The sequence below is a fragment of the Boleophthalmus pectinirostris genome, unplaced genomic scaffold (genome assembly GCF_026225935.1).
Source record: "Boleophthalmus pectinirostris isolate CB_2022bp ecotype Guang Dong unplaced genomic scaffold, ASM2622593v1 HiC_scaffold_21, whole genome shotgun sequence".
NCBI classification, from domain to species: Eukaryota; Metazoa; Chordata; class Actinopteri; order Gobiiformes; family Gobiidae; genus Boleophthalmus; species Boleophthalmus pectinirostris.
Genome location: NW_026571175.1, coordinates 5,634,376 through 5,659,673, shown reverse-complemented (window position 1 = coordinate 5,659,673; position 25,298 = coordinate 5,634,376). Strand labels below are relative to the sequence as shown.

The window sequence follows — 25,298 nt, the reverse complement described above, 5'->3', positions numbered from 1 at the left end:
CATGATATTATTGGCAGACTTTTGGTTTTCTTACATCCCCGTTTCTACTGTTCCTATGTAAAGAAAGAAATAAAAGTTGCATTGACCTCTACCTGTGTCCTCTTGCGATCCGTCGTTGTAGTTGACCTGTTTGCGGATTCGTTTGCCTTTGCCCAGGTTACGGGCCAGATCTTCCTGTTGTTGTTCGTAATGATGACGCAAAAGTTTCTCCCAATAATCTGGGTCTACACTCTCCTCTTGTTTAATGATCTCCCTCTGTACCTCCTCCTCCTACAGAAAACACAAAATGGTTAGTAAGACAAAATAATTTTATGTGTTGTAATCAACATTAACTTTGCGTTTTTTCTTTACTACCTTTTTAAGACAAACGGCGTAATGTTTTCACAGATTTCAAGCACCTATACAGTTTTCCCACAAACCTAAAATGACTAAACATCTCACCTCCTCCTCTTCATCTTTGACCACATACTGAGCTACTTTGAAGGAGCTCAGATACTCGTTCATGCTCTGCAGCTCTGTGTCTTCAGTTGCGTCTTGGTTTCGGTTCAACAGTGACTCGATGGCTTTGTCGTCGTAGTGAATGATGCTGCTGTCCTCCTCCTTATTCTCTCCTGCACAAGTTAGAAAAGTAGTTCAACAAATATTCTTAATAACTTAAGACTCAAACAATAAAAAGAACACAAAAATGCCAATGCAGTACTGTCGTAGTTGTATTCCCTTGCTTTGACTGATGATTCCATATTTAATAACAAATATACAATTCTAACCACAAAAATAATGATGTTCAAGACTAAATATGGATGACAAATGGATATTTGTGTCTACTAATAAAAAAAAAAACATCTTGTGAGTTGGGAGAAATAAATGCATTGGAGATAAAGTTAAGTAGACATTTCTGGAAATTTAAGAAGTAAAATTAGAACTCCCACCTTCTTGCTCATCTTTGAACAGCTCTTCTGTTCCAAACTTGAGGATGTCGTCCAGCTCCTGTTTGGACATGGAGCCGGTCTTTGAGCCCAGACCAGGACGCACCACCAAGATGAGTCAGCATCATCTTTTTCTTAGCCACCTATGAAATAACAGACAAGTTTAGTTTCAGATGTAAGGCCCATTTAGAACTAACAAGAATGATTGGTCAGTGCAGAAAGATGTTTCTATGGTCATTCAGTGCTTCTGTTTAATGCAGCTCCATTTTCTATTGGTCAGCCTCTGACATGCTCTGAGTAAGTGAGAGGAGGATTTAACCACAGTAAATCACATCTGAAGAACTCGCAGAAGCAGAAGTGCATTGCCTTCAGCATCAGGGTACCCCCAATTAAATTAAATTTGAATTAAGTAACTAGTTTTTAGCGCCCTCAAACCATTAGCACATTGTTAATATTCACATTAATGGTCAAGCGAGTGCACAGCTTTAAAACAGTTTTTTTGGGACAGACAGTCAAAGTGCAGTCACTCAGAGCACTGATTACTACCCTCATAATCATCTTTAATAAATTATCAAAAGTTTTCATGTAGAAGAGGTGACTTTTTAAATCTAACATGTTGCATTGCTTACCTGAGTGATCCTCTCTTCGACAGAGGCCTTGGTAACAAAGCGGTAGATCATAACTTTCTTATTTTGACCGATTCGATGAGCTCTGCTGAAGGCCTGGACAGAACAGTAACACATTCAGTTGGCGTTTAAGTTCAAATTCTGTGTTAAAATAGTTAAATAGGTGTAACATTCCTCTGCTCCTCACCTGAATGTCGTTGTGAGGGTTCCAGTCGGAGTCATAGATGATCACAGTGTCTGCGGTTGCCAGGTTAATGCCCAAACCTCCAGCTCGCGTGGACAACAGGAAGGCAAACTGTTGAGCACCTGGAGCTGAGGAGAGAAACAAGAGATTTCAGAAATTTCATTACAATTTAACAAAGGGGTGATTACATACTAACATGATCAAGTATAACAGAAGTAGTGAATAAAAGTAAAATCACTTCTGCTTTGTTCTCATGACCTTGTTCTGACCAAATGCAGGTAAATCCCCATGTCAAGAATGGGGAATAAATTTGTTTCTTACCATTAAATCGATCGATAGCCTCCTGTCTCAGTCCTCCAGTGATTCCTCCGTCGATTCTCTCATATTTATAACCCTCATTTTCTAAGAAGTCCTCCAAAAGATCCAACATCTTTGTCATCTGAAATACAACATACCACGTTAATGAACTATCATTCATTTTCGTAATGTTAATAAACCTATCATTTTTAAAGATGCAACTGGGACAGGACTGCAACTATTGATTATTTTATTTTAGTAGTCAGCTTAAGTATAGTTTTTTTTTTTGGAATAGAGAACAAAACAAGAATAAAACTTTAAACAGATTGCACTGAAACAAAGTGAGAACCTTTACTGAGATTATGACAAATGTTTTTCAGCACATGGTACTAATCTGTTTATATCCATTTACATTACAATAAAAATACATGTATTTGTATTTGAATGTGTGGATGGAGCACATTCTGTATGTACTCTGTATTCCTTTTGTACCATATTTTACCTGTGAGAAGATGAGGACCCTGTGTCCACCCTCCTTGAGTTTTCTCATCATTTTCTGCAGTAACAGAAGTTTCCCTGAAGCTTTGATCAGACCCTGGTTCTCGTAAATCCCATTCGGCAAACGAGGGGCTTCCTATTTGGGAGGGAGGAAAAAACAATCATTTAAAATCACATAACATGGGAATACAACACATTCATTATTTATCCATCAATTTAAGAATTTAAACTGTAATTGCAAATATCTGAACAGGTGATATATCAAAAAAATAATGATAGATACAAGAAGCAAGAGCCTTAAAATAAAACCCAAAATGTAAACCAATTCATCAAGCTTTCCAACATGACCAAATTTTTGCCCATATAGGCCCTTAATTGAATAGAATTTAAAGTTTATAACATACCATCGCAGCCACAGGGAAGAGGTAGGGATGGTTGCAGCATTTCTTCAGATCCATGACAACATTGAGCAGCGAAAACTGGTTTCCACCTCCTTTTGTGTTCAAGGCCTCAAAGTTTTTCGTCAAGATGTACTTGTAATATTTCCTACAGACAAATAAGTTACATCATTAAGTTTGAGCAATTTGGGGAAAATATCTATTATTAATACTTTTCACCCTGCACATTTTACAACACATCCAGAAACATTAGCAGTTCATAGTTCAGTCTTTCTCAAATGTTTAAGCAATTAAAAAAAAAAATCACATTTTGGACAATGTCTGTAGAAGTCTTAAAAAGGTGTTAGAAGGCTTTGTAATGTAAGGTGAATTACAAAGGTGTAAAGACACCTTTGTAATTTGAGTGTTTTGAAGTAGTTTATGATTAATATTTCACATGAATCCAAACCTCGCACAAATTCTTTCCCTCATATTGATAAATTATTCTTTGTGACAAAACATTTTCTTAACAAAAAACTGATTAAATAATTTTCATATAAAAACAAAAAGACTTATTCAACTGCCCTCAGTTTGAAACGGTAAGATTGTGCTCTAGAATGATATATTGTGTGTTTCAGTGTGTCCCAGTCTCTTACTTCTGCATGGGGCTGAGCTCTACTCTGACGATGAGCTCTGTTTTGGAGGGCATGTGTTTGAAGACATCAGCCTTCAGTCGCCGCAGCATGTGAGGACCCAACATGTCATGAAGTTTCTTTATCTGATCCTCTTTAGCGATGTCCGCAAACTCCTCCAGGAAACCCTCCAGATTACTACAGAAAGAGAAATAACATGCCAAGTTACAGGAGAATACTTAATCGTTGTCTACTTGCTCTGCGAGCAGAGATCATCTTTTCTTGAGAAATTCACAGTGCATATGACACTTTTGACATACATAGTTGACATTTTATTTATGATTTTGCTTAAAATCATCGCTAATTTGGTAGTTTTGGTAAGTACATCATAGTTAGAGTCACTTATTGTTCAAGTAGTGCTGCTTTATTTTATTTTATTTTATTTTACATTACTTTATTTTATATGCACAGTGTTATGTTTAAGTTTATTTTCTAATATTTATCCTGATTTTTGAGCGCCAATTTCTATTCACTTAAACTTCATTGCAACACTGGGCAGACTTTGACATTTTACAAATGGTTTAGGATTTCCTGGTATTCATCACTCCTCACCTGAACCTCTCTGGAGTGAGGAAGTTTAGCAGGTGGAACAACTCCTCCAGGTTGTTCTGAAGGGGAGTTCCTGTCAGCAGCAGTTTGTGTTGGAGTGAGTAGTTGTTCAGAACACGGAAAAACTACAACGAGAGAACAAAATGGGCATTATTGCAGATCTTTCCAACATAGAAGGGCAGACAATATATATTCAGAAGGTTTAATATGAGAATGTCTGATTCCCTCAGTTGTCCAGATAAGATTCGTAACAAAAGAGGGATTAATTGTGTCAACTGAACAAAGTTTTTTTTACAGTGAATAATACATTTCACAATTCATCCAAGTAGCTTCTTTTGATATAGAAGCCAGTCCTTTACCAGAGGGATCCAGAACAAAGGAGTTAACTAATAGCAGATGGTGCTGAGTGTAAACAACTAGGGTGTGTTGATTTCACTTTAGTTGAGTTCCTTTAAGTCAACTATTATGTAAAATACCAGAGCTAGAACTGAAGTGAAGTGAAGAAGCTACTTTGATTAGAGGTGAAATGTATTCAAAACGTTGTCTAATTGACTTAATTCAACTCCTGAGAATATTATGTGGATGTTTGGTGTTTGGTACCTTGGACTGGTTGTTCTTGAGCCTGTGAGCCTCGTCCACCACGAGACAGGCCCAGTCGATGGAGCCTAGAATGGCCATGTCGATGGTGATGAGCTCGTAGGACGTTAGTAACACGTGGAACTTCAGAGATGAGTCTTTCTGTGGAGGCAAAAATGCACAAACTATTTAATACATTTATTTTATTTTTATTTATTTCTATCAACATTATCTGACTACCAAAAGTGTCAGAGTAGAAGTTATGCCTGCTAAAATTAAAAACCCATACAAAATCAGATTCCATTTATATTGTAATTAACTAAAAGGCACTGTATCAGATTTTTACAGTGTTAAAAATATAAAAACTGAATTAGTTTATTTGAAACAGTTTGGAGTGTTAACCACTTTATCAACACAATTATTCCACATGATGAGTTTAAAAGTGTTTTTCACAACTTTCGGAGACCAGAGCAGACTTTTACCATTGAAGTAATGCAAACAACAACTAGCATGCTAACAGCTTCCTTCCTGGTTCTTGGACAATAAAACATGTTATAATTAGATGCAGATAGTACACAGCCACTTATTTTGACCTAAACTCTTTCCTCCATGAAGACTACATTTGACGACCCTCCCTTGTTTCCTTAATGACGTCTTTTGACACCTCCACTGTATCACTAAAGACGTGATTTGACGACCATTACAAATAGCTCGGTTTTTCACATGTAATCAGAGGCTGTGATAGGTGGGGGCCACTACAACCCATACATACTAATATATGTATGGGTTGTTCCAAGTAGGCGTCCAAGGGGGAAAGAGTTAAGAGTGGCAGAATCAATATTTATCATTTCCTATAAAAATATGATCATAAATGTATAAAATTTCATCCCTGATCTATTAAAAATTGTTAAGTGAATACATAATTTACCACGTTTATCCAACCAAATTAAATTGTTTACGATGCTTTCTTACCTTCATCCTGGAGGCTTTCTTTCCCCCTCGAATGGCGTTGTCTTCAAATGAAAACTCATTTTCTCTGATGACCGCTCTGCTGTCTTTGTCTCCCACATAAGTCACCACGTACATGTCCGGAGCCCACATCTCAAACTCTCTCTCCCAGTTTATGATGGTCGAGAGAGGGGCACCCACAAGGAACGGTCCCTTCGAGTGGCCCTGTGGAGGAGAGCACAAAGACAAATTTTAGTGTCACTTGCTTTTAAATGAACAACGCTGGATAACATCATTTCTGTCGTTTAATTTTTATGGCACAACTTTTGCTGATGACATATTTCTTTCTGTACTGAGAGCAGCAATATTATCTTTGTGATTTACAACTGGTGTAAATTGTTTTCCTGAACAGGATTTTTTTTTAAAGTGACTGAATCTTCAAAAGTCTGGGAACTACTGGATCTTTGGAACTTTAGTTGAATTATCATTACACTCTAAGTATATGTCTCCTAAGCACCAAAATTGTTTAAAACGCTATTATGTTGTTATCAACTTAAAAAAAAAATCTAATAAAGAAAATAATAGTTTTCAACAATTTCCTGTTTCTATTCTGAAACAGGTCAAATAATAAAAAAAGATCATTTGAATATGTATGCATTAAATATAACACACTTCCAAGAATGCTTTTGATTAAGGAACAACAATGTAACAGGGTTGAATACAATTACTGAATTATGGTAAATAAGAAAACTAAAATGATGCGGTATATAGTTTCACAATCAAACTGAGAATTTTAGATAGAACAATTTTTCCCAGAAAACATAATCTGATATTAAGAAATGTTTTCAAGGTAAACTTAAAATGTATGTGCTCCTCCAGTCATATTAATCAGGGATATAACACCACATTTAACCTTTCACAAACCCACCTCTTTATAGAGCGAGTAGAGGAAGGTAGCAGTCTGCACAGTCTTGCCCAGTCCCATCTCGTCGGCGAGGATGGTGTCTGTGCCCTGAGCCCACGAGAAGCGCAGCCAGTTGAGACCCTCCAGCTGGTACGGGTGCAGAGTGCCCCCAGTGCAGTCCAGGTAGTCTGGCTGACGCTCAAACTTTATCGTTGGCTAAAGGAGAGAAACAAAGGAAAACAATTATACATTTTTAGTGTTTACAGGTTTATACTAAGACTGCAGTGGAGAGATCCATATTTGACTTATTTGCCAGTAAATAGTCTTCTTACATATTATTTTCACTCTGCTAGACTATGGGGGTGGAAATTACACTATGGGAAATTCTGAAGTAAAATCAGTGTTTCCCTTTAATAGAGTGTTAACAGGTGTAACATTTCAGCATTTTTCTATGACCTGCTAAACTACAAATACTGATTTTGCAAATATTTGGTCATCAATAATATATTTTACATCCTCAAAATCCATGTTACATCTCCCACTTTCCCCAGTCAAGTATTTGAAAATTTAAACTAATTTACTTACGTCAATCACTGGGTTTTCTGGAGGTCTGTCTGGTCTCTTCGTTTTTCCTTTAACTTTGATTTTCTTTCCGGGTTTTCCATCTTCTCCAATCATTAACTCCCTGCAACAGAGAGATTTTTTTTTAAATGTTGCCTATTACTTTACTCATCCAAATTTCAATATACTTCACTATGTTTTAAAAGAGAGGAAAAAGGTCAAATATAATTGCATATTACAAGATGATTAGAAAACATTTCTGACCTGTGGTTCCAGTACTGCTGCTTGTACTGGTCAAACTCTGGCACGTCCATGTCATCTGCCTCCCACGTGGCCTGATCGTATGGCAGCTCCCTCCATTTGATCAGGTAATGCACGTTGTGTTTCTTATCCACACTGAAAAACACAGCACATGTAAATACAACTTAACTGTGAAATGCATACTTATTAATAGTATGTTCTCATCTCATTTTTTAACCAATGCTAAAAGAGAATTGCTGGATTCCATGATATAGCAAAAACATTTTAGGGACAATACAAATTTGCGTACATTTTATGACATAAGCAGCAAGAAGGTAGGATATTCCAATTATTATTTGAATATCACTTGTTCCATACACCTATCTCCTGATAGTCAGCATTTGACATGAGTAACAAGTGGATTTAACCAATCACAGTGGAATATGCCATCAGCTGCATTTTAAATACAATATAAAGCTATTAAAAGTATATGGATTGTAACAATTAAAAATTTATGTTTTGATCAGTAGTCTGAATTTCGGCACCACTTTACACCAACTACACCTTAATTTGCCTTAAGAATGAACAAAAACTAAATTCATAATGAAGAAATTGTTTATTATGAAAGATTCAGATTTAATAACTACTTGATTAAGGGGTTGGGGATAAGAGAGCCTGAATCAGTCTTATTTGCTCATTATGAATTAAATCTGGGTTCATTGCTTTATTATAAAGTGTTAACTACATTTCTGCTTTAAATTCCATTATTCCTCTCGTTTTTTAGCAGCTTCAAAACAAAAACGTGTGAATTCTGACCTGTGGTTGATGATGCGGTGGATCATGAGCCACTCCATCTTGATGCCGTATCTGAGGTACCTCTCCTCCAGCTGAGCGTACATGGGGTCTTTGTTTTTCCTCTTGGTGCTTTTGTCATCCTCTCCCTCTCCAAAGTCTATGGGAGGAGGCTCGTCCATGTCCGTCTTCCTCTGGTAGTTCCTGAACTTGGCCTGGCAGTGCAGCTCCAGCTAGAAACAGAAAAATTAATTGTTTTAATACGGTTTGAAGGCCAAATGTGTTTAGAAATGAATGCATTAGATAAACAGTTCATATTAAGATGTTTTGTAAATAAAGTTTCCAGATTTAGATATTTTTGGACATGTAAAGAGGAGGAATAAAGAATATCTGGGTAGAGGGATACTGAGGTTAGAGCTGGATGGAGCAGATGGGGCAGATGGGGCAAATAATTCAGTGTGATAGCCTCATACATATTAGAAGAGCTAGAAATTGTACTAAAAATTACTGATTACTTTTATTTTGTACAATGTGGCTCACAAGTTATATGCTGTGTGAAAAAAATTAGTAAAGGACAGGCAAATGATTCACTATGGACACCTCTAGTGAAAGAAGAAATGACAGAAATGACATTAAGATTCTTACCTGTAGCTCAGTGACCCAGGAGCAGTGCCAGTACGACATGTTGGACCACTTGAGGAAGAACTCTCTCTCGGGACGTCCTGCGAGGGGGGCGGGGTCGGGGGCGTCTGGGGCGAGGTCCGGGGGTCGGGGGACGATGGTGGGGGGAGGAGGATCGCCCCAACGCCACGTCAAGATCTTCTGCACTTTAGCTTTCAGAGGCGGGCACTGCCAAGAAAGAGACAGATTATTATCTAAAGCAGTGATGTAAAACTTGTTGCATTTGGCGTAACCAGGTATAGAAAAATAATAAACATCTGGACCATGACTAAAATTTGCCGCTATTTTTTTTTTTTAGATCTACAAACAATACTAAACAAGACTATACTTAAACCTGATTAATGAAAATTTGCAAATCTGGCTAAATTATCTGAGAAAGCACAAAACAATCTTTAATTTTACTTTTTTTGTTTGAATACGCACAACAAAATATAAGAATATACTCTGGCACATTTGGAATTCATTTGCAGTCATCATAAGTCATAAAAAACTGATTTAAAAAGGTGCACTGTAACTTCTCTGAGGGAGTGCCCACAAAGTTACATGGCAGATCTGTGGTTAGTCAAGCCATTTCAATGTATTTGTGAACAATAAATCATCTGTAATTGAAAAAATAAATAAGCTTAATGCCTTTTATTTCAGGCACCTTCACGAGTAAATAGAAGTCTTTAACTGAGAAGATTATCACTAGACAACATTAGAGGTAACTTAAATATAGATGCACTCCTTTAAAAAGACAATTATATAATTTTGCCTACTACAGCTTCAAGTACAAAAGAGTATGAGTCAAACCATCTCGTGAGTGTTCTGACCGTGCAGCGCGGGCAGATCCACTCTCCGTTGGGGATCTCGGGCAGAGGGGGGTTGAGGCAGTGGATGTGATAGGACGAGGGGCAGGAGTCACAGCAGAGAAGCTCTCCTCCATCTTTACAAACACGACAGAACTCCATGTGGTGGTCGTCTTCCTCGTGATCTCCGGCCTCTCCGTTATCTTCCTCTCCCTCCGACGCCTCCTCACGAGCCTCCCACTGGATGCCCTCCTTCTCCTAAAAACACAGAGGATTTACAGGATTAGAAGTTTAGTCATTCTTTTATATGCCCTTGAAAGAATTGTGGTCATCCTCTCCTGTAGATACTGGGTAAAACAGAAACATCACTCACGTTTACCTAATCTAACCTACAACTTTAAACATAATTTTTTTTGTATCTTACACAGTGCGGGCAGCTCCAGGTGCCCTCGGGGGCCTTCTCCATGTCGGGGTCCACACACACCATGTGATAGGCCCTGGGGCAGGTGTCACACAGGATGATCTCTCCTCCCTGCTGACACACCTCACAGTAGTCCTGATGGTCAGTCTCATAACCATCTCCATCCTCTGCGTCTAAATATCACAAACATGCACAAAGATTAAAATAAACTTCAAATGTGTTGAGGGAGATATTGCTTTAACAAAATGGACTTGTGTGTTTTCTTTCATACCTGAGCCTTAGCAATATATTGCACTTCAAAACCAGTAGAAACATCCTTTATTTGTTTCATAATGGGGAGGTTCCAGTTAGCAGGACAGGCCTACTCATACTACTTTATATGGTATGCCATAGGGTATTGAATAAAAATGAAACCTGTCACCATATTGATTCTTGTTCTAGTGTAAACAAATGTAAACTCCAAAGGAAATATTCCCTAATGATCAGTATTAGGTGATTTTGATCCCAATGAGTCTGAAAAGTCAGGAAAAAGCAGTTTTATAGCTCCAGTGTGGCTGCCCCAATATCTGTGCTGTCCTGACTGTCCTGCGTGACATTAGTGGGCAAAAAAAAACACTTTAAAACTCAAACTTGCCAATTCTTTTCTGTTCTATTACATATCTATATTGATGTAAATGAAAACCACATGCACTCCAGCTCACCCTTCTTCCTCTTGGGTTTGTTCTTGGCGGGCTTCTTTTTGCTTCTGCTGCTGCGACTGTTCGATCCTTCAGACACAGAGACACTGTTCATACTGAGGTCATCAAAGTCACTCTCCACGTCCGGCTCGTCCTCTTCACTCTGGGGAAAAACAACAAATGAATTTCATTAAATGACTTTAAATATGTAATTGTTTACTTTCATTTATAGTCAGATAAGAAGAAATAATTTGAAAAAATGGTTAGAGATGCATCGTTACTGATACTGATATTGAATATGAGCGCCAGTCTAGGAAATTATCTGAATCGAGTATTGGCTCAGTGATATCGTGTCGGCCGATATCCTCATGGTAATTTTATTGAATGTAATAAGTCTATTTACTGGCAAATGCTGACCTAAAACCTTTCAAAAGGTTTTAACGCTTATTCTAACAAAGCTGTTCAATAGTTGCTACTAGATGAATAGCACAATTGGATACATTTTGTACTAACTTAACTGTGTTTTGATGGAAAATTATGAAAAAAAAAAATCAGTCCCAATGCTAGTATCGGTTAATATCAGGTATCGACAGATAAAAAAAGCCACGTATCAATATTGGTAACAGAACTGAAAAGGCTGGCTCGTTGCATCCCTAGAAATGATTATATAAAACAACTTAATTCTTTAACTTTAAAAGACAAAAGACTGCCAAAGAACAGATTAATGAAATAAAATGAAACTTGCAGTGTTAATTTCTAAAATGTGATGTTTCTGCACTATTGTTAATTATAGTCCATTTACTTTCTGCAATTTCTGGACCTCAACCAAGACATTTACAGGAACTTTCCAGCACATTTTGGATGAATTGCAGAACTATAATCCAATTACCAATTCCAGGAAGGTTAAAAAAATATATATATGTGGGATGGGCTGTCCTAACAGACATCAATATCTTAAGTGTACAAATGTGCAGTGCTTTGGTACCGATGAGCGTTTCCTCTTGTTGAATCCTCCCAGTTTGATTTTGAGTGGAGCCACTTTCTTAGTTTTGGCGTTGCTTTTCTTCTCCTGAGGTTTAGCGGCAGATTTGGATTTCTTGCGTGCGTTTGGTCCTGGAACAGACAAAAAGAGCGTCATGTGTTTATGAAGGACTGTACTCATGCTTTTTGTGTAGAAAAGTTTGAAACCAATAGTGCAAGTTGAATACACCATCTTCAAAAGCAATTCAGTCACTGCTTTCTGAACAAAGGCAATCCATTACCCGCTTTAAACCATCTGCTGTGTTGAAGTTAATATTAGGAAGTGCTAAGTACTACTACAAAGGAATCATTTTAAAAGCTCTTTCTTGAGAACATTTTAATTTTCAACAAACATTTTTTTAGTTTTCATAGTTTTTGTTTGTGTAACTTTTTTCAGTATCAGTACTTGCTTAAATGATTATCTTGTTTCAATATTAGTTTTAGTATTGGTTCGTATCTGATAGTGGAAACTTCAGACAACTCTATAAAACCAAATAAAAACATTCAATCTGAAGTTATAAGAATCAGTTCTAAAAATTGGCTTTTTGATGAAAACTAATTTTAGAAAAGGTACAGAGATATAGAAAGGGGAATGTACCAACTAAGCAAGCCTATCGCAGAAGTATGCAACGCTAAGGTACTTTAATCCTTTAATATCCTCACCTTTGCCCTCCTTGGTCTTGGCCTTGCGTACAGGTGGAGCGGCGGGTTGCTCTGGGGCTGCAGGGGGCGCTGCTGCAGGGGCAGACTCTGACACCATGTTTTCCACAGTGGAGGGGATTTGCCGTTGCCAGGGCAGCGTTGGCCACGGCCGCTCCCCTCAGAGGGTTATTCGTGCTAAACTCGCGCCACTTCGCCCCCAAAACCATCATCATCTTTGACACGGCGATCTTTGGGTTTTTTGCAGCGATAAGTGGTCTGGGGAGAGAGAAAGTGGTGTCTCGTTTATGACAAAGCCAATTTTGCATAGGTCTTTACCAGAAAGTAGAAACAATAAAGTTGGATTTAAGCAGGATTAAGGAGTTTTCATGGTTGAATTCTGATAGCTTAGTTTGGTCTATTCTGGTCCTATTATAGTCCTGATCTAGTCTAAGCTTAGTCCCAATTTTGATATAGTCTAGCCAAAATATTAAGCACAACATTATTGATATTTTGCAGCTGTTACTCAAGTTAGATTTTAATCTACGCTTTATTTTTAACACAATCTGACCGTTAAAGAATCGACTTAGCTGCAACCACAAAAGGTGAGCTGATCTGAGCTGTTAAATTCCTCTTTACATAACATAACTTTACAGTCACAAGCTGGCATTGGCCAACAGTTTTTTTCAGTTAGTCACGCTCACCTTTTTGTGGAAAAAACTCCTGAAAGCAGTGAAGTCTCAAACTGATTACAGGCTCCTGAAAATGTGCTGTTTAAATCTGTTTTATATTCTTGAGCTGAATCTAAAAACTTATCCGGCTGTGTTTGCTAATGTGCGGCAGTGTGTCACCATGGCACCACGAACATTCCACCTTAAACATGCATGCAGCTTGAACTCCCAGTACAAAAATACCCCAAACCACAGAACGTGCTAGACATAGGTTTACAGCATTGTTCAGTACCTGACAAATTGGCTGAAGGCCTTGTAGTTTGTGAGTGCGCGGTAATCCTCCTCAGAAAACACATGGTCAATGTCCTCCATGCCCCAGTCGTCCAGCAGCTGTGAGGAAGTCTTAGGCTCCTAAAATACAAAGACACACACCTTACATAAGACTAATGTAGACAATCACCAACAAGTAACACTAAAGCAAGAATTTATCAACAACTTATTCATGTTATATGCTATATTACGGACTTTTCTGAAACCCTTATCTATTATACTGGCATTTGGAGGGGGCAAGAAAATGTATGAGGCAATTTTACAACACCACATTCTCCATTTTACAGAAACTGACTGTTTTTTGAAAATATAAAAAGCTGCAATTTATCAATGATTTTTCTAAGCAATTCCTACTTAACACTAACTAAACCATGACCCAAAGGCAGCAGGTTAATTAAAGCATGTACTGTACTTTTGTTTCATCTTAACTGTACTTATAATCAAGCGTATATTAAGATATTTCACTAAAATGATTACCTTAAAACCAAACAGTTGTTGAATATAGCATCTTTTTAACCATACTATGCAGTGCTAAATCAGCCCTAAATATACCTTTTCAGTGTGACTAAAGTGAAATGGCGCCAATAACATGTAATGAACTGACGAAAGCAAGGTTGGGCTTTTTTGGATGATCTAAAAACATCTCCCCAAACTCCTCTATGACGTTTGCCTGCTATTATAAAGAGAATTAAACTGTACAAGTGACGATGTTATGATGCGCTTAGCCTTTACTGAAATAGAGCAATCAAGCAGAGTTTGAGAGCAGGTCTTTGTTCATTATAATGGTGAATATTGAAGTGGATAATGGGATACCTCATACAGGGACGCTTATGTACTTATCTTGAATAGAGCACAAGAATAAACATGTTAACCCAATTTTATATCATTGACCTGGAAGAGACCATTTTTGAAACTACGGGGAGAAACAGAGTGTGCTGTAAGTAGATTTTAATAAAGATGCAGTTGTTTTAATGGAGAGATGTAAAGGCAATCCTCGGTCACTAAAAGCATATAGTTCAGAGCAGAGTTCATACTTTGGTAGTTGTTTATGCTATATTATGTTATGTTATGGCGTTTATGTTATTAAAAACATTTTAGATTTATTTCAGACAAAATAAAATAAAAACTGAGATGAGAAAAATGCAAGATTTTGCCCATCTCGTTATTTATGTCGGAATAAGTATCAGTTTGCGTCAATACCTCATTTTAAATTTGAATCTCACAAGATGACGACAGCAGTGCCATTTTTTTTTACTATGCATCATGATGACTAAATAAAAATTCAAATGTGTAGTCATCCAATCAATTATCAGTTTGAAAAAAGGCTTAAGTAAAAAGTTATGGTCAATATATCAAATTGTGAGTGCGATTAGATTAGACAAATAAATTAGACAATATATGTTATGTCTAGAAGCATTAACATTTGAGAGAAAACTACTGAAATTACTGAAATTTAGTGAAAATGACTGCTAAACTTCAGGTATGCAAATTCCATGTATTTCAGAACAATGTTTGTAGAGGTCAAAACTACGGGGTCAGCAAATATTATACATAATAGGACCTCATGGAAAGATGATATCTTATTGTTTGCAAGGATAGTTGAACGCCAAGATAATTTTTAGCCAATTACAATTAATCTTGCTCCATTAATCATACTCTAATCATAATACATTATCAGCCATTATGCACCAGTTGTAAGATCCTTAGTCGTCGTTTTAATCCAAGATGAATGTATCAAAATGTAATGTAATTTTTAGCCAACTGCAATTAATCTCATAACTAATCACAATTCATGATCAATTATTATACCGTCTACTGGAAGACCCTTAACTATTGTTTTAATCCAAGACGAATGAATCAGAACGTAATCGTAAAAAAAGGGGTCAAAAGCAGCAAAAGTGGTGCAGTGTTGTCATGGAAACTGCATATCACACTCTGCACTGACGGTTAACAGTAATATCTGTAAGAAGACTGCAATTAAGGTCCAGGAGTCCTTTGTTTGGCTTCTCTGCAGCTTTTTGGGAATGTGTCGCAGGTTAAACAAAAAAAAGCTGGAAATACGGCCATCTTGAGCTAAAAATAGGAGTAAATACTGACAAGGATGCAATGTGAAATGGTGTCTTATCTATTATTGATTAATGTGCATCGCAGCCAAGTCCCAACGGAAATTGCTGGAAAAATGTGTTTTCTGTCATGATAATGCAAGAGGTGACGTGGTTAAAAATGAGAAAATAAAAAGGACTGAGGTTGTATACAGGAATTGAACACTGCCAAAAATGCCAACTACCTGCAAGGGATAGGTCTGTTTAAAACTACGCTGATAATATAAATCTTGAGAAAGTAAGTATTAAATTGTAGTATTTTTTGTGGGGGAGAAATGTTGCATGGGAAAATATAGAAATGCAAAAAAAATTGTCAGTACAGTTTCTTCACTAACAAACACATGGAGTAATAATCATAAGTAGTGAATATAACATCTTTAAATGTAATGCGAGGACTTCAAGAGAGCAAAGGGTTATGGTCTTTGTAGTTTTCTAGCTACAGTAACAAACAGCTCTGGAGATTGACATAGGATTGCAAAATTTCACAATGATATAATGAAATTTTGGTGTGGCCGGTATTGTTTCACACATGGCAATCTATTTTTTACGAATTTGTCCTCAGATATTTAGTCCAATTGAGTCCATAAGCTCATATTTCATTCTTAATGCTTCAGGTCTTATCAATAGACACCAATCACACTTTTATGGTTGAATATTGCTAGAAAGAGAGAGAAGTATTCCACCTAATTTCATTTTACGGACAGAGAAGATGTTGAAATTTGTTTCATGTGGGTAGGTCCAGTAATTAGAGACTTTAACCATAAACCAGGTCAAAACATGTGCTTTTGGACAGTCTAAAACCCTAATTTAACATAGACTTCTTGCCTACACAGTTTAAACTATAGGTCCTTTATAATGTAATATCACAAAACTGAACTGTCATTTTTTGTTTCATGTAGACAGTCCAGGTATTAGAGATTTTAACCATAAACCAAGTCAAAACATGTGCATTAGGACAGTTTAAAGGCACATTTTAAAGGCAAATTCTATCATAGCTTTCTTACCCGCACTTCAGCTCAATTGCAAGCTCCTTTATAATGTTATCTAACCATATTAATATAATGTCTTCATGTCTTTCAGCTTCCTGATATATGCAACATTTGAGGACATTTCCAGATTAAAAAATATAATATTTAGTTTGTTTTATAATTATCATCACCATGGTAACGCTCATACATATTTAATTATTCTGAAACCTAGAGATATTATTATTACTTAATACATCTGATATTCCCGGTCTACTTTCACATCCTGAGATTTTAAAAACTGCTGTGTCGGGAATTTTTCTCACCGCGTCATCATCGTCTTCCTCGTCTTCGGGTTCCGGGTCTTTGCGCTTTGAGCTGCGGTCGTTACTGGAGCTGCTCCTCTTCTTCTCTTTCCCGGTGCTGGCACGTTTTTTCTTTTTGCGTCCAGGAGTGTAATCGCTGCCCTCGCTGTCGGACCGCTGAACTGCGCTGCCATCCTCTGCCTCCTCTGTCCCCACTGTGTCCATGGGCTCTGGGGAACTGACAGCCATCTCCTGAAGGACAAGAAAACAGGAGTCACTTACAAACCATTAATTACCTTGTATCTGATTTTTCCGTGTGTTTCAACAAAATGTGTCTTGTCGCAGCCCAGATATATTGTGCAGTCCCATGATGTCAAATTAAGTCTGCTGTGTACTGTCTGCATCTAATTTTAGAGATCCGGAAGTGCGTGTTAGCATGATGGGTGTTAGCAGTACTGTTGTGGACTCAGAGTTGTGAAAAGCAATAATGAACTCATTGCAGTGAATAATTAGCTTTATTATGCAGCTTTATTATGCTCAGAATGCATATGGTATGTTATCACTGTAAACGTTTTTTATATGTTTTTTTAAGATCAGGTACAGTGGCTTTAAATTAATTAAACTTCTCTATCTCCATGGACACAAGTAGGTGATGCAACCAGGCCAAACTACTTGTCAAAACTGTGGAGAGACTACCCCATTCACAGATAGATGTGTGTTTTCAAGGTATTTCAGCAAATAAAAACACTTAATGGATGTAGTGTGGAACTTAGAAAAAGTAATAATTCTGCCACGGAGTCAAGCACATGGCTGACTCTCCACTAGAAAAATTACATAGTGCTCTTTAAAGTCTTATTTTACAAAAGGTAATGTTTCCTGTCAACAATATTGTACAGTGTATAATGTTTTTGAAGTCACATACGCTTTTCTAATTTACAGCAAAACTATAAAGATTTACTATTGAATGCAATTTGTTGATTATCTGTCTTTTCAAAAACACTTAAGTATCACTAAAATATAAACTAAAGCACTAAAAAGAGTATTATTCTAGACCATTTCTTGAAACATTTTATCCAGATGACCAAAGTAATCTTGACACATTTTAGACATTTCCAACAGAACATTTCAGACCACGCTGTTGAAGCTTGAACTAGTTTAGCTTTTCTTTCTTCACATTACCAAGATGTTTTAAGCATATTCTCAAACAGTTCACAGCCTCATTCAACACTACACATTTGCAGCTTCACCTTGTGCTAGCATTGAAGTTCACAGCACGATGGCACTCACCTCTCGTCTCGACCGCCTCTTGCTGCCTTTACTTTCACGACTCTTCTTGGCCTTTTTCTTCTTTTTCACTTTGGGCGTTTCATTTTCTGAAATATCCTCTTCTTCATCGTCTGCATAAGTAAAAGATAGAATTGGTTAGATATAATTATAATAACCCTTTGCGAACAATGTTAAGCCTAGGGTGGATTTTTGGTCATGTTGAAGGCTACTTACTATGTCAATATGAAACTGAAGGTGAAATGTTTTTGATTCACTGAATCAACACAAATAAGGGTTGACAATGACAAACTACAGAGGAAGTTGTTGAACCGGGGAGTTCAGTTGCAATAAAATTAAACAAAAATTATGGAAAATATTGTGTTGATGTTATCATATTAGTTATTAGTGAAATGGCAAATTTGTTAGGGAGCTGCACAATGTCCTTTAAATGTACAAACAGGCTTCATCATATGCCTGTATTATATAGATAACTTTGCACAATTTAACTATTTGAAAGCAAAAATAAACAAATCCTTTAAGATTCAACTAAATCAGAATTACAAGCTCAATGCACAATGTTATTTTTGGACAAATCTATGACCAGTGATGGGAAGAATTCTTACAATACTACAATGTATTTTGTAAAGCATCCTCTGTTACGTTGGTCAATCAGAGTATTGTATTTTGAATACTTTGAATGCTTGAACATCGAGTTGCATCATATTATAGAGTAACAAACATGACTATAATTACAAACAGTTTTATTTTTTTTGCACTTTCTTATGCATTAATTTATGTCTAATTAGAGATAAAAAATGCACTGCAAAATCTGTTTTCATTTTTTCATGCACCAATACCATGCAGTTCAAAGCCAAAATTGTATGATAAAGAACTGCCAAGTATTCCCTTTAATTTAGTAAAGTACCAGTGTAACAGTACCAGAATACAGTTAGCCTACTCACAATATTCAATATGTATGAATACGTATTTTTGGTAGAATTATTTACTTCTCAACACTGTCTATGACAAATATGGCAGCTATTGAGTTTATGTTATCAAATGAGTTATTATAACGCCTTTCGCAAATTTCGCAAATTTATTGGTGAGCTGTGCAATCCAATTTGATTTGGTAATTTTGTGATAAACGGGCTTCATCAGTTGACTGGATTGTATAGAAATTTTTTTATAATTGCCACCAGTGGAGAGTGAAGACTAAGGACGAGTTTATATACATTTGGAGATGGTGTAGATGAGAAACTGGTATTAGTAGTAGCAGTTATAAGTGTATTGTTTTAACAGCACAAAGTACTGCTGACATTATGGATATGTATGGTTAATTTTAGCACAATGTTTACGATAGACACAGATCTATGATGATTAAGCCTAATTTCCATGACTCTTCATTTAGAAAAAAATAAAAAATAAGTCTATTTGCATCATTCTTGGGGCACAAACTTTGTCAAGTAATATACAAGCAACTTAGAAAGACACACTTTGGGCAACTGATTTTGTAAATTATTTTTCCCAAAGCATTGATAATCCATTGAAACACTTGGAGTCGACTCTTAGGACTATCTGTTCTCTCTGCGGTCTGGCCTTGTTTGATGCGCGTGCACGAGAAGCTCATTATGCAAACAATAAACAACGCGAGATTTGGACAAATGCTTTTTCTCAAACAACACTCTTTGAACTGACGCGTTTTATACAATACAAACTCGTATTTGAATGGCCTGACTAAATATACACTCTTTTGTGTATCTGGCTTTCTTCACAACACGAGCGCATGGTCGTGGGCTCGGGAAGCTACGGGACTTTTCATCAAGCTACCACAAATCGATCTATAAACTCTAAAATGTGCTATAACGGGACGCACGATGTTGAACACCCACTGTAGATAAAATGTGAAAGGTATATACACAATAGGAAAGCGGGAAAAATAAACTGCATAGAAAAAATAATAAGATTGTGAACGTCATCCTCCGGTCCGTAAAGCTAACTGGCTGACTCCATCTTGTCATCGCCAACGTAAAATATACCGGTAGCTGCTAACGCTAGGCCCCGGGAACAAGCCGGTTTCAGATAAAAATGCTATATTTTCCTTTACTTTCACTCTTACTTAGATGTTTTTCTTTTTATTCCATTTTATTCTAGTGTAAATAGCCCAGAATATATTCAGCGCGTCCACAAAATCTGCGAGTTTGACGTAGCCGCTAATATTAGCATTTAGCATACCGGCAGTTAGCCTAGCACGTAGCATTTTAGAATCCAGGCATTTCGTTCGAGGCGGGACTTCACGTCACCGCTCACTCGTTCAACTTTTTGATCATTTGGGTTTAAATTATAGACTGAAAAACATGAAAACGAGTTTCATTGTTGTTAGAAAACAGATTAAGAGTATGCTTAGTTTAGTGATTTGAAATCTCAGCGCAGGAAACAAGGGACAAAGTGACAAATGTGAAGTTTCTGGCACTTTTTGTAATGTAAATTATCGAATCAACAAACCCAATCCCTATTCCTCAACCATAATTTACATAACACTGAACCTAGGCCTATTCCAAACCATAATCATGACCAGTTTGACGATTAAATTAATAATTTCCAAAACAAGCAAACAAGGACATCCATCCTCAATATCAGAAATCTGTCGAGATTATCAATGAATTTAGGGATAATTATACATTTAGGAAGAAAGCATACTGAATGAGTTATGATCAGTATATATTTTCAACTACTTGGACACAGATAGCTACAAACTGTAACATCAAACTTGCTCAAATTCTATATCAAAGAACACGTAACTTAATATCTAGCTATACCAATAAATAATGTTAATAATATACTATTTAAACATCACTTTATGGTGTTTATTCCAAAATAACATCACATTTACGTTCAACTACTAAGTGAAAGCAGCGAGAGACGTAGGCGGGTTCAGAAGGCACACCCCCGGTCGAAATGCCTTGGATTTATTGCGTTCATAGCCGGCACATTGCTCACGCTCTCCAAACATGATTGATATGAACGTCAAAACATCTGCCCGGGCTAGCATTTTTAACCAGTCTCCCATTAGCAACTTCAGGCTAACAAACGAGGCTCGTCTTACCGTGCATTAAGCGATCATCGGCGGCTCCATAGTCCTCTCGATCATCCTCACTTCCAGACATAGCACCGAACTTTTTAGTTAGCCGAAGACTTCAGCTAACCAAAATAAAGTTGATAATCTTTGTGGTAATCCAGAGTTGTTGGTTCTGTTTATGGAAAAGAAGCAAGAACAAAAAGATGGGATAAGGGAAGTCAATATTTAGCAGTTGTTTCGTTTCAAAACTAATGATTAAACGTGATCAATTAAACTACAACTATATCCTGCCTGATTTAAGAGCGATTGTTTTAAGTTTATAAGGTTTTCAAGTTCAAAAACGCGCAGTGTGGAGGTGTTTGTAATTTGACATCTCATCGTAGATTAGTTCCCGTTTCATTAGCAAACGAGTTAGCAAATTTAGCATACAAAATGAGGTCAAAAGCGTGAAATATCTACAAAAAATAAGGAATTGTTTAATCGACAGTAAAGAGAAAGCGAGCCAAGTACCCGGCATCCAAGCAGGCCACCTCGGCGCACTCCTCAACAACAAAAGCCCCAAACTGATGTACTTACAACTTGGTTCCAGGGACAGTAACTCCTCCAACCTCACTTTGTCAATCAATCAATACTTATCGGCCGGTTCTTTTGTTAATATTGTCCGTATATTTCCGTGTTTTATGCGTGGTAGCGTGTGTGCACGACTAGCCGTGTCTCCTCTGTCTCCCTTCCCTCGCTCAGTGCGCGCACACACACACAAAGAGATCAGGGGGCAGACATCCCATAATACCCCCCCTCCGCTCGCTCGGCCACCCCTCCCCCACTCTGCATACTTACCTTGCACCGTACAGACCATAATAGTCAGCTCTCACCCCCTCCCTCCCTTCCTCGTGCACGCACTACACTCTCTTCCCCATTCCTCCAGCGCGCGCCCCCCCTCCCTCAAAGGTTGCCATGGATACTCGCACCACCACGGGCCCCTCCCACCTTGATCTGCCATCCCATAATAGTCGCCACACAGAGATCCTACAATAAGCATAACTCCAAAATGAGAGATACAGCGGAGAGGGAGAGAGAGGAGGCGTCACATGTGCGCAGTGCGTGCGTGTGCGCCACATGACTTGGGTTGGTAAGTTTACATGTATGCGCGCGCACGGCACTGTATACAAGCGGCCATAACTACAGTCCACATAAGTGATGGATGAAGTAATGTGATGGGATGTGCTGAGAGGAAAGATGTAAGTGACCCCAAAGTTCACAAAGTCTACAGGTGATTCAATTGGTCAAAACTTTACTGTTGAGGCAGGTGGGCCTATATAGAATATTGTATCAATCTAGCAATTTTCAAAAGTCACCAAATGAAGTTCACCCCAAAAAGAGGCTGCTGGAAATTTTGGAAGGTCATAGATGAGAAAACTGCAGATGTAGGTGACACATTGGTGATCACAAAATTTACAAAGTCTACAGATTTTTTAATGGATCAAAACTTTACTGTAAACGTTGGGAGGCCTATAGAATAATGTCTACTTTCCAAAAGTTACCAAATAAAGCTGACCCTAAAAAAGAGGCCCCGAAGAATTTGAAAGGTCAAAGGTGAGAAAACGGCAGATTAATGCAGGGTGATCCATTGGTGATCCCAGAATTTACCAAATTTACAGGTGTTTTTAAAGGTCAGAACTTTACTGTAAAGGTTGGTAGGCCTATAGAATAATGTTTACCAGTCCAGCAATTTCCAAAAGGTACCAAATCAAGTTAACCCTAAAAAAAGAGGCCCTGAAGAATTTGAATGGTCGAAGGTGAAAAAACAGCAGATTAATGCAGGGTGATCAATTGGTGATCCCAAAATTTACAAAGTTTACAGATGTTTCAATGGGTCAAAACTTGACTGTAAAAGTTGGTAGACCTATAGAATAACATTTACCAATCCAGAAATTTCCAAAAGTTACCAAATCAAGTTGACCCCAATAAAGAGGCCCTGAAGAATTTGAAAGGTCAAAGGTGAGAAAACGGCAAATTAATGCAGGTTGATCCATTGGTGATCTCAAAATTTACAAAGTTTACAGATGTTTCAATGGGTCAAAACTTGACTGTAAAAGTTGGTAGACCTATAGAGTAACATTTACCAATCCAGCAATTTTCAAAAGTTACCAAATCAAGTTGAAACCAAAAAAGAGGCCCAGATGAATCTGAAAGGTCAAAAGTGAGAAAATGACAGATTAATGTAGGGTGACCTATTGGTGATCCCAAAGTTTACAAAGTTTACAGGTGTTTCAATCGGTCAAACTTTTTCAGAGCGTTGGTTTGTACAGAATAATATGAATCAAGCAACCTCCAAAAGTTGCCACATCAGGTTGACCTCATAAGAGAAGCCACGGAAAATAGTTCTACCAAAATATGAAAGGTCAAAGGTGAGAAAACAGGGAAGAATAATGCAGGTCATCCCAGAGTTTACAAAGTCTACAGGTGTTTCATTGGGTCAAAAGTTCACTGTAGAGTTTGGTATAGAATAATAGGCTAAGGCTGATAACCAATGTTTGTGAATCAAGCAATCTCCAAAAGTTTCCAAATCAACTCACAAAAGGAGGCCCCAAAAAGTAAAACTGTTAAAATACAGAAGGTCAAAGGTGAAAAAACAGAGTATAGCAGTGATGCAGGTGACTCCAAAGTTTACAAAGTCTACAGGTGTTTGGGTCAAAACTTTACTGTTGAGTATAGAGGTTGGCAGAATAATAGCCAATATCAATATCAAACAATATCTACAACAATCTACAAAAGTTGGCAGGTTGACCACAAAAAAGAGGCCCTGAAAATGTGTAAAGGTCAAAGGTGGGAAAACAGCAGAGACTTTGCATTTGACCACAATGTTTATAAAGTCTACAGGTGTTTCAATGGGTCAAACTTTACTGTAAAGGTTGGCATAGATAAGGCCTAACTATTTTTTCAGTCCAGCAATCCTCAAGAATTGCCAAATCATATTAACCATGAAAATGAAGCCCCAAAAAGTATCTTTCTAAAATATGGAAGGAAAAAGAGAATGAGAAAACAGCGAAGATTGAAGCAGGTGACTCAAAAGTTTACAAAGTCTACAGTCTTTACTCTGAGCTTGGTATATAGGGCTAATCAATGTTTGTCCATCCAGCTATCTCCAAAAGTTACCAAATTTAGTTGACCACAAAAAGGAGACCTCAAAATGTTGTTCTACTAAATGTGAAAGTTCCAAGTTTGAAAACAACAGAGAATTTACAAATGTTTACAAAGTCTACAGGTGTTTCAAATGGTCAAAACTTTACGCTAAAAGTTGGTATAGATAGGCATAATGAATATTTTTCAATCCAGCAATCTCAAAAGTTACCAAATCAGTTCACAGAAAAGAGGCCTTAAAATGTAATCCTACTAAATATGAAAGGTCAAAGGTGGAGGTGACTCCAAAGTTTACAACATTTGCAGGTGTTTCAATGGGTCAATGTTAACCAAAATGGAAACCCCTGAAAATTTTGAAAGGTTAAGATGAGGAAAAACAGCAGAGAATTAAGCATGTGACCCAAATGTTTAAAGTCTACAGCTGTGTGAATGGGTCAAAACTTGCTGTAAAACGACACTGGACTAAAGTTTAGAGTTTTGTATATATGGCTACGTTTATATGATGACAATTTCAACAGAAGTGAAAAAGTGGCATCGCATCTTCACTTTTTATTCTACATTTTCGGGAGGAAATCTGATGCAAAAGTGTGTGGAATTCAACTGGGTATGCATGTCAGGTTTCTGTGTACTGTATGTGACATAAACACGTATGTAAGGTGAGCAGATCTGACCAGAGTTTTGCATCTTGGGCAGTGCAGACGGAAATGCTATGGTGGAGCGTATTCAACTTTTTGCGTTTTTAAGCCCCCAAAACACCATGACCGTCTAAACAAAAAGCACTTCTGATCAAATATTTTGCCATTTTTTTACCAGCAGGCGTTCTCATGTAAACAGGCTCTCAATCTCCAGAAATTGACAAAACAAGTTGACACCTAAAAGGAGGCCTTGAAAAATATAATCCTTCTAAAATGTGAAAGAAAAATACCTGCAAGATTTGTGTAGCTATCAATCCAGCAATTTCCACAAGCTGCTAAATCAAGTTGGCACCAAAAAGAAGTCCAGGTGCTCCAATGGTTGAAGTATAAAAACTTTAGGCTACTCAAGAG

The 25,298-nt window shown here is 37.3% G+C and overlaps 1 protein-coding gene across 1 annotated transcript in view; it reads right to left on the bottom strand.

The window, feature by feature from the left end:
• The window catches only part of LOC110162174 (chromodomain-helicase-DNA-binding protein 4-like), a 28,975-nt gene extending 7,091 nt beyond the window's left edge, over window positions 1-21,884 (bottom strand). Inside the window, 29 exon segments of the mRNA XM_055157207.1 lie at window positions 93-270; window positions 442-611; window positions 930-1,038; window positions 1,040-1,069; window positions 1,556-1,648; window positions 1,740-1,864; window positions 2,058-2,175; window positions 2,536-2,667; window positions 2,936-3,077; window positions 3,565-3,738; window positions 4,153-4,274; window positions 4,750-4,887; window positions 5,698-5,898; window positions 6,602-6,793; window positions 7,163-7,262; window positions 7,403-7,534; window positions 8,195-8,403; window positions 8,816-9,019; window positions 9,664-9,897; window positions 10,064-10,233; window positions 10,762-10,900; window positions 11,723-11,850; window positions 12,421-12,536; window positions 12,538-12,675; window positions 13,360-13,478; window positions 16,791-17,021; window positions 18,057-18,166; window positions 21,139-21,283; window positions 21,688-21,884. Coding sequence (XP_055013182.1) covers window positions 93-270; window positions 442-611; window positions 930-1,038; window positions 1,040-1,069; window positions 1,556-1,648; window positions 1,740-1,864; window positions 2,058-2,175; window positions 2,536-2,667; window positions 2,936-3,077; window positions 3,565-3,738; window positions 4,153-4,274; window positions 4,750-4,887; window positions 5,698-5,898; window positions 6,602-6,793; window positions 7,163-7,262; window positions 7,403-7,534; window positions 8,195-8,403; window positions 8,816-9,019; window positions 9,664-9,897; window positions 10,064-10,233; window positions 10,762-10,900; window positions 11,723-11,850; window positions 12,421-12,536; window positions 12,538-12,675; window positions 13,360-13,478; window positions 16,791-17,021; window positions 18,057-18,166; window positions 21,139-21,199 — 4,015 coding nt within the window. The 5' untranslated portion in view covers window positions 21,200-21,283; window positions 21,688-21,884.
• Window positions 21,885-25,298: the final 3,414 nt, after the last annotated feature.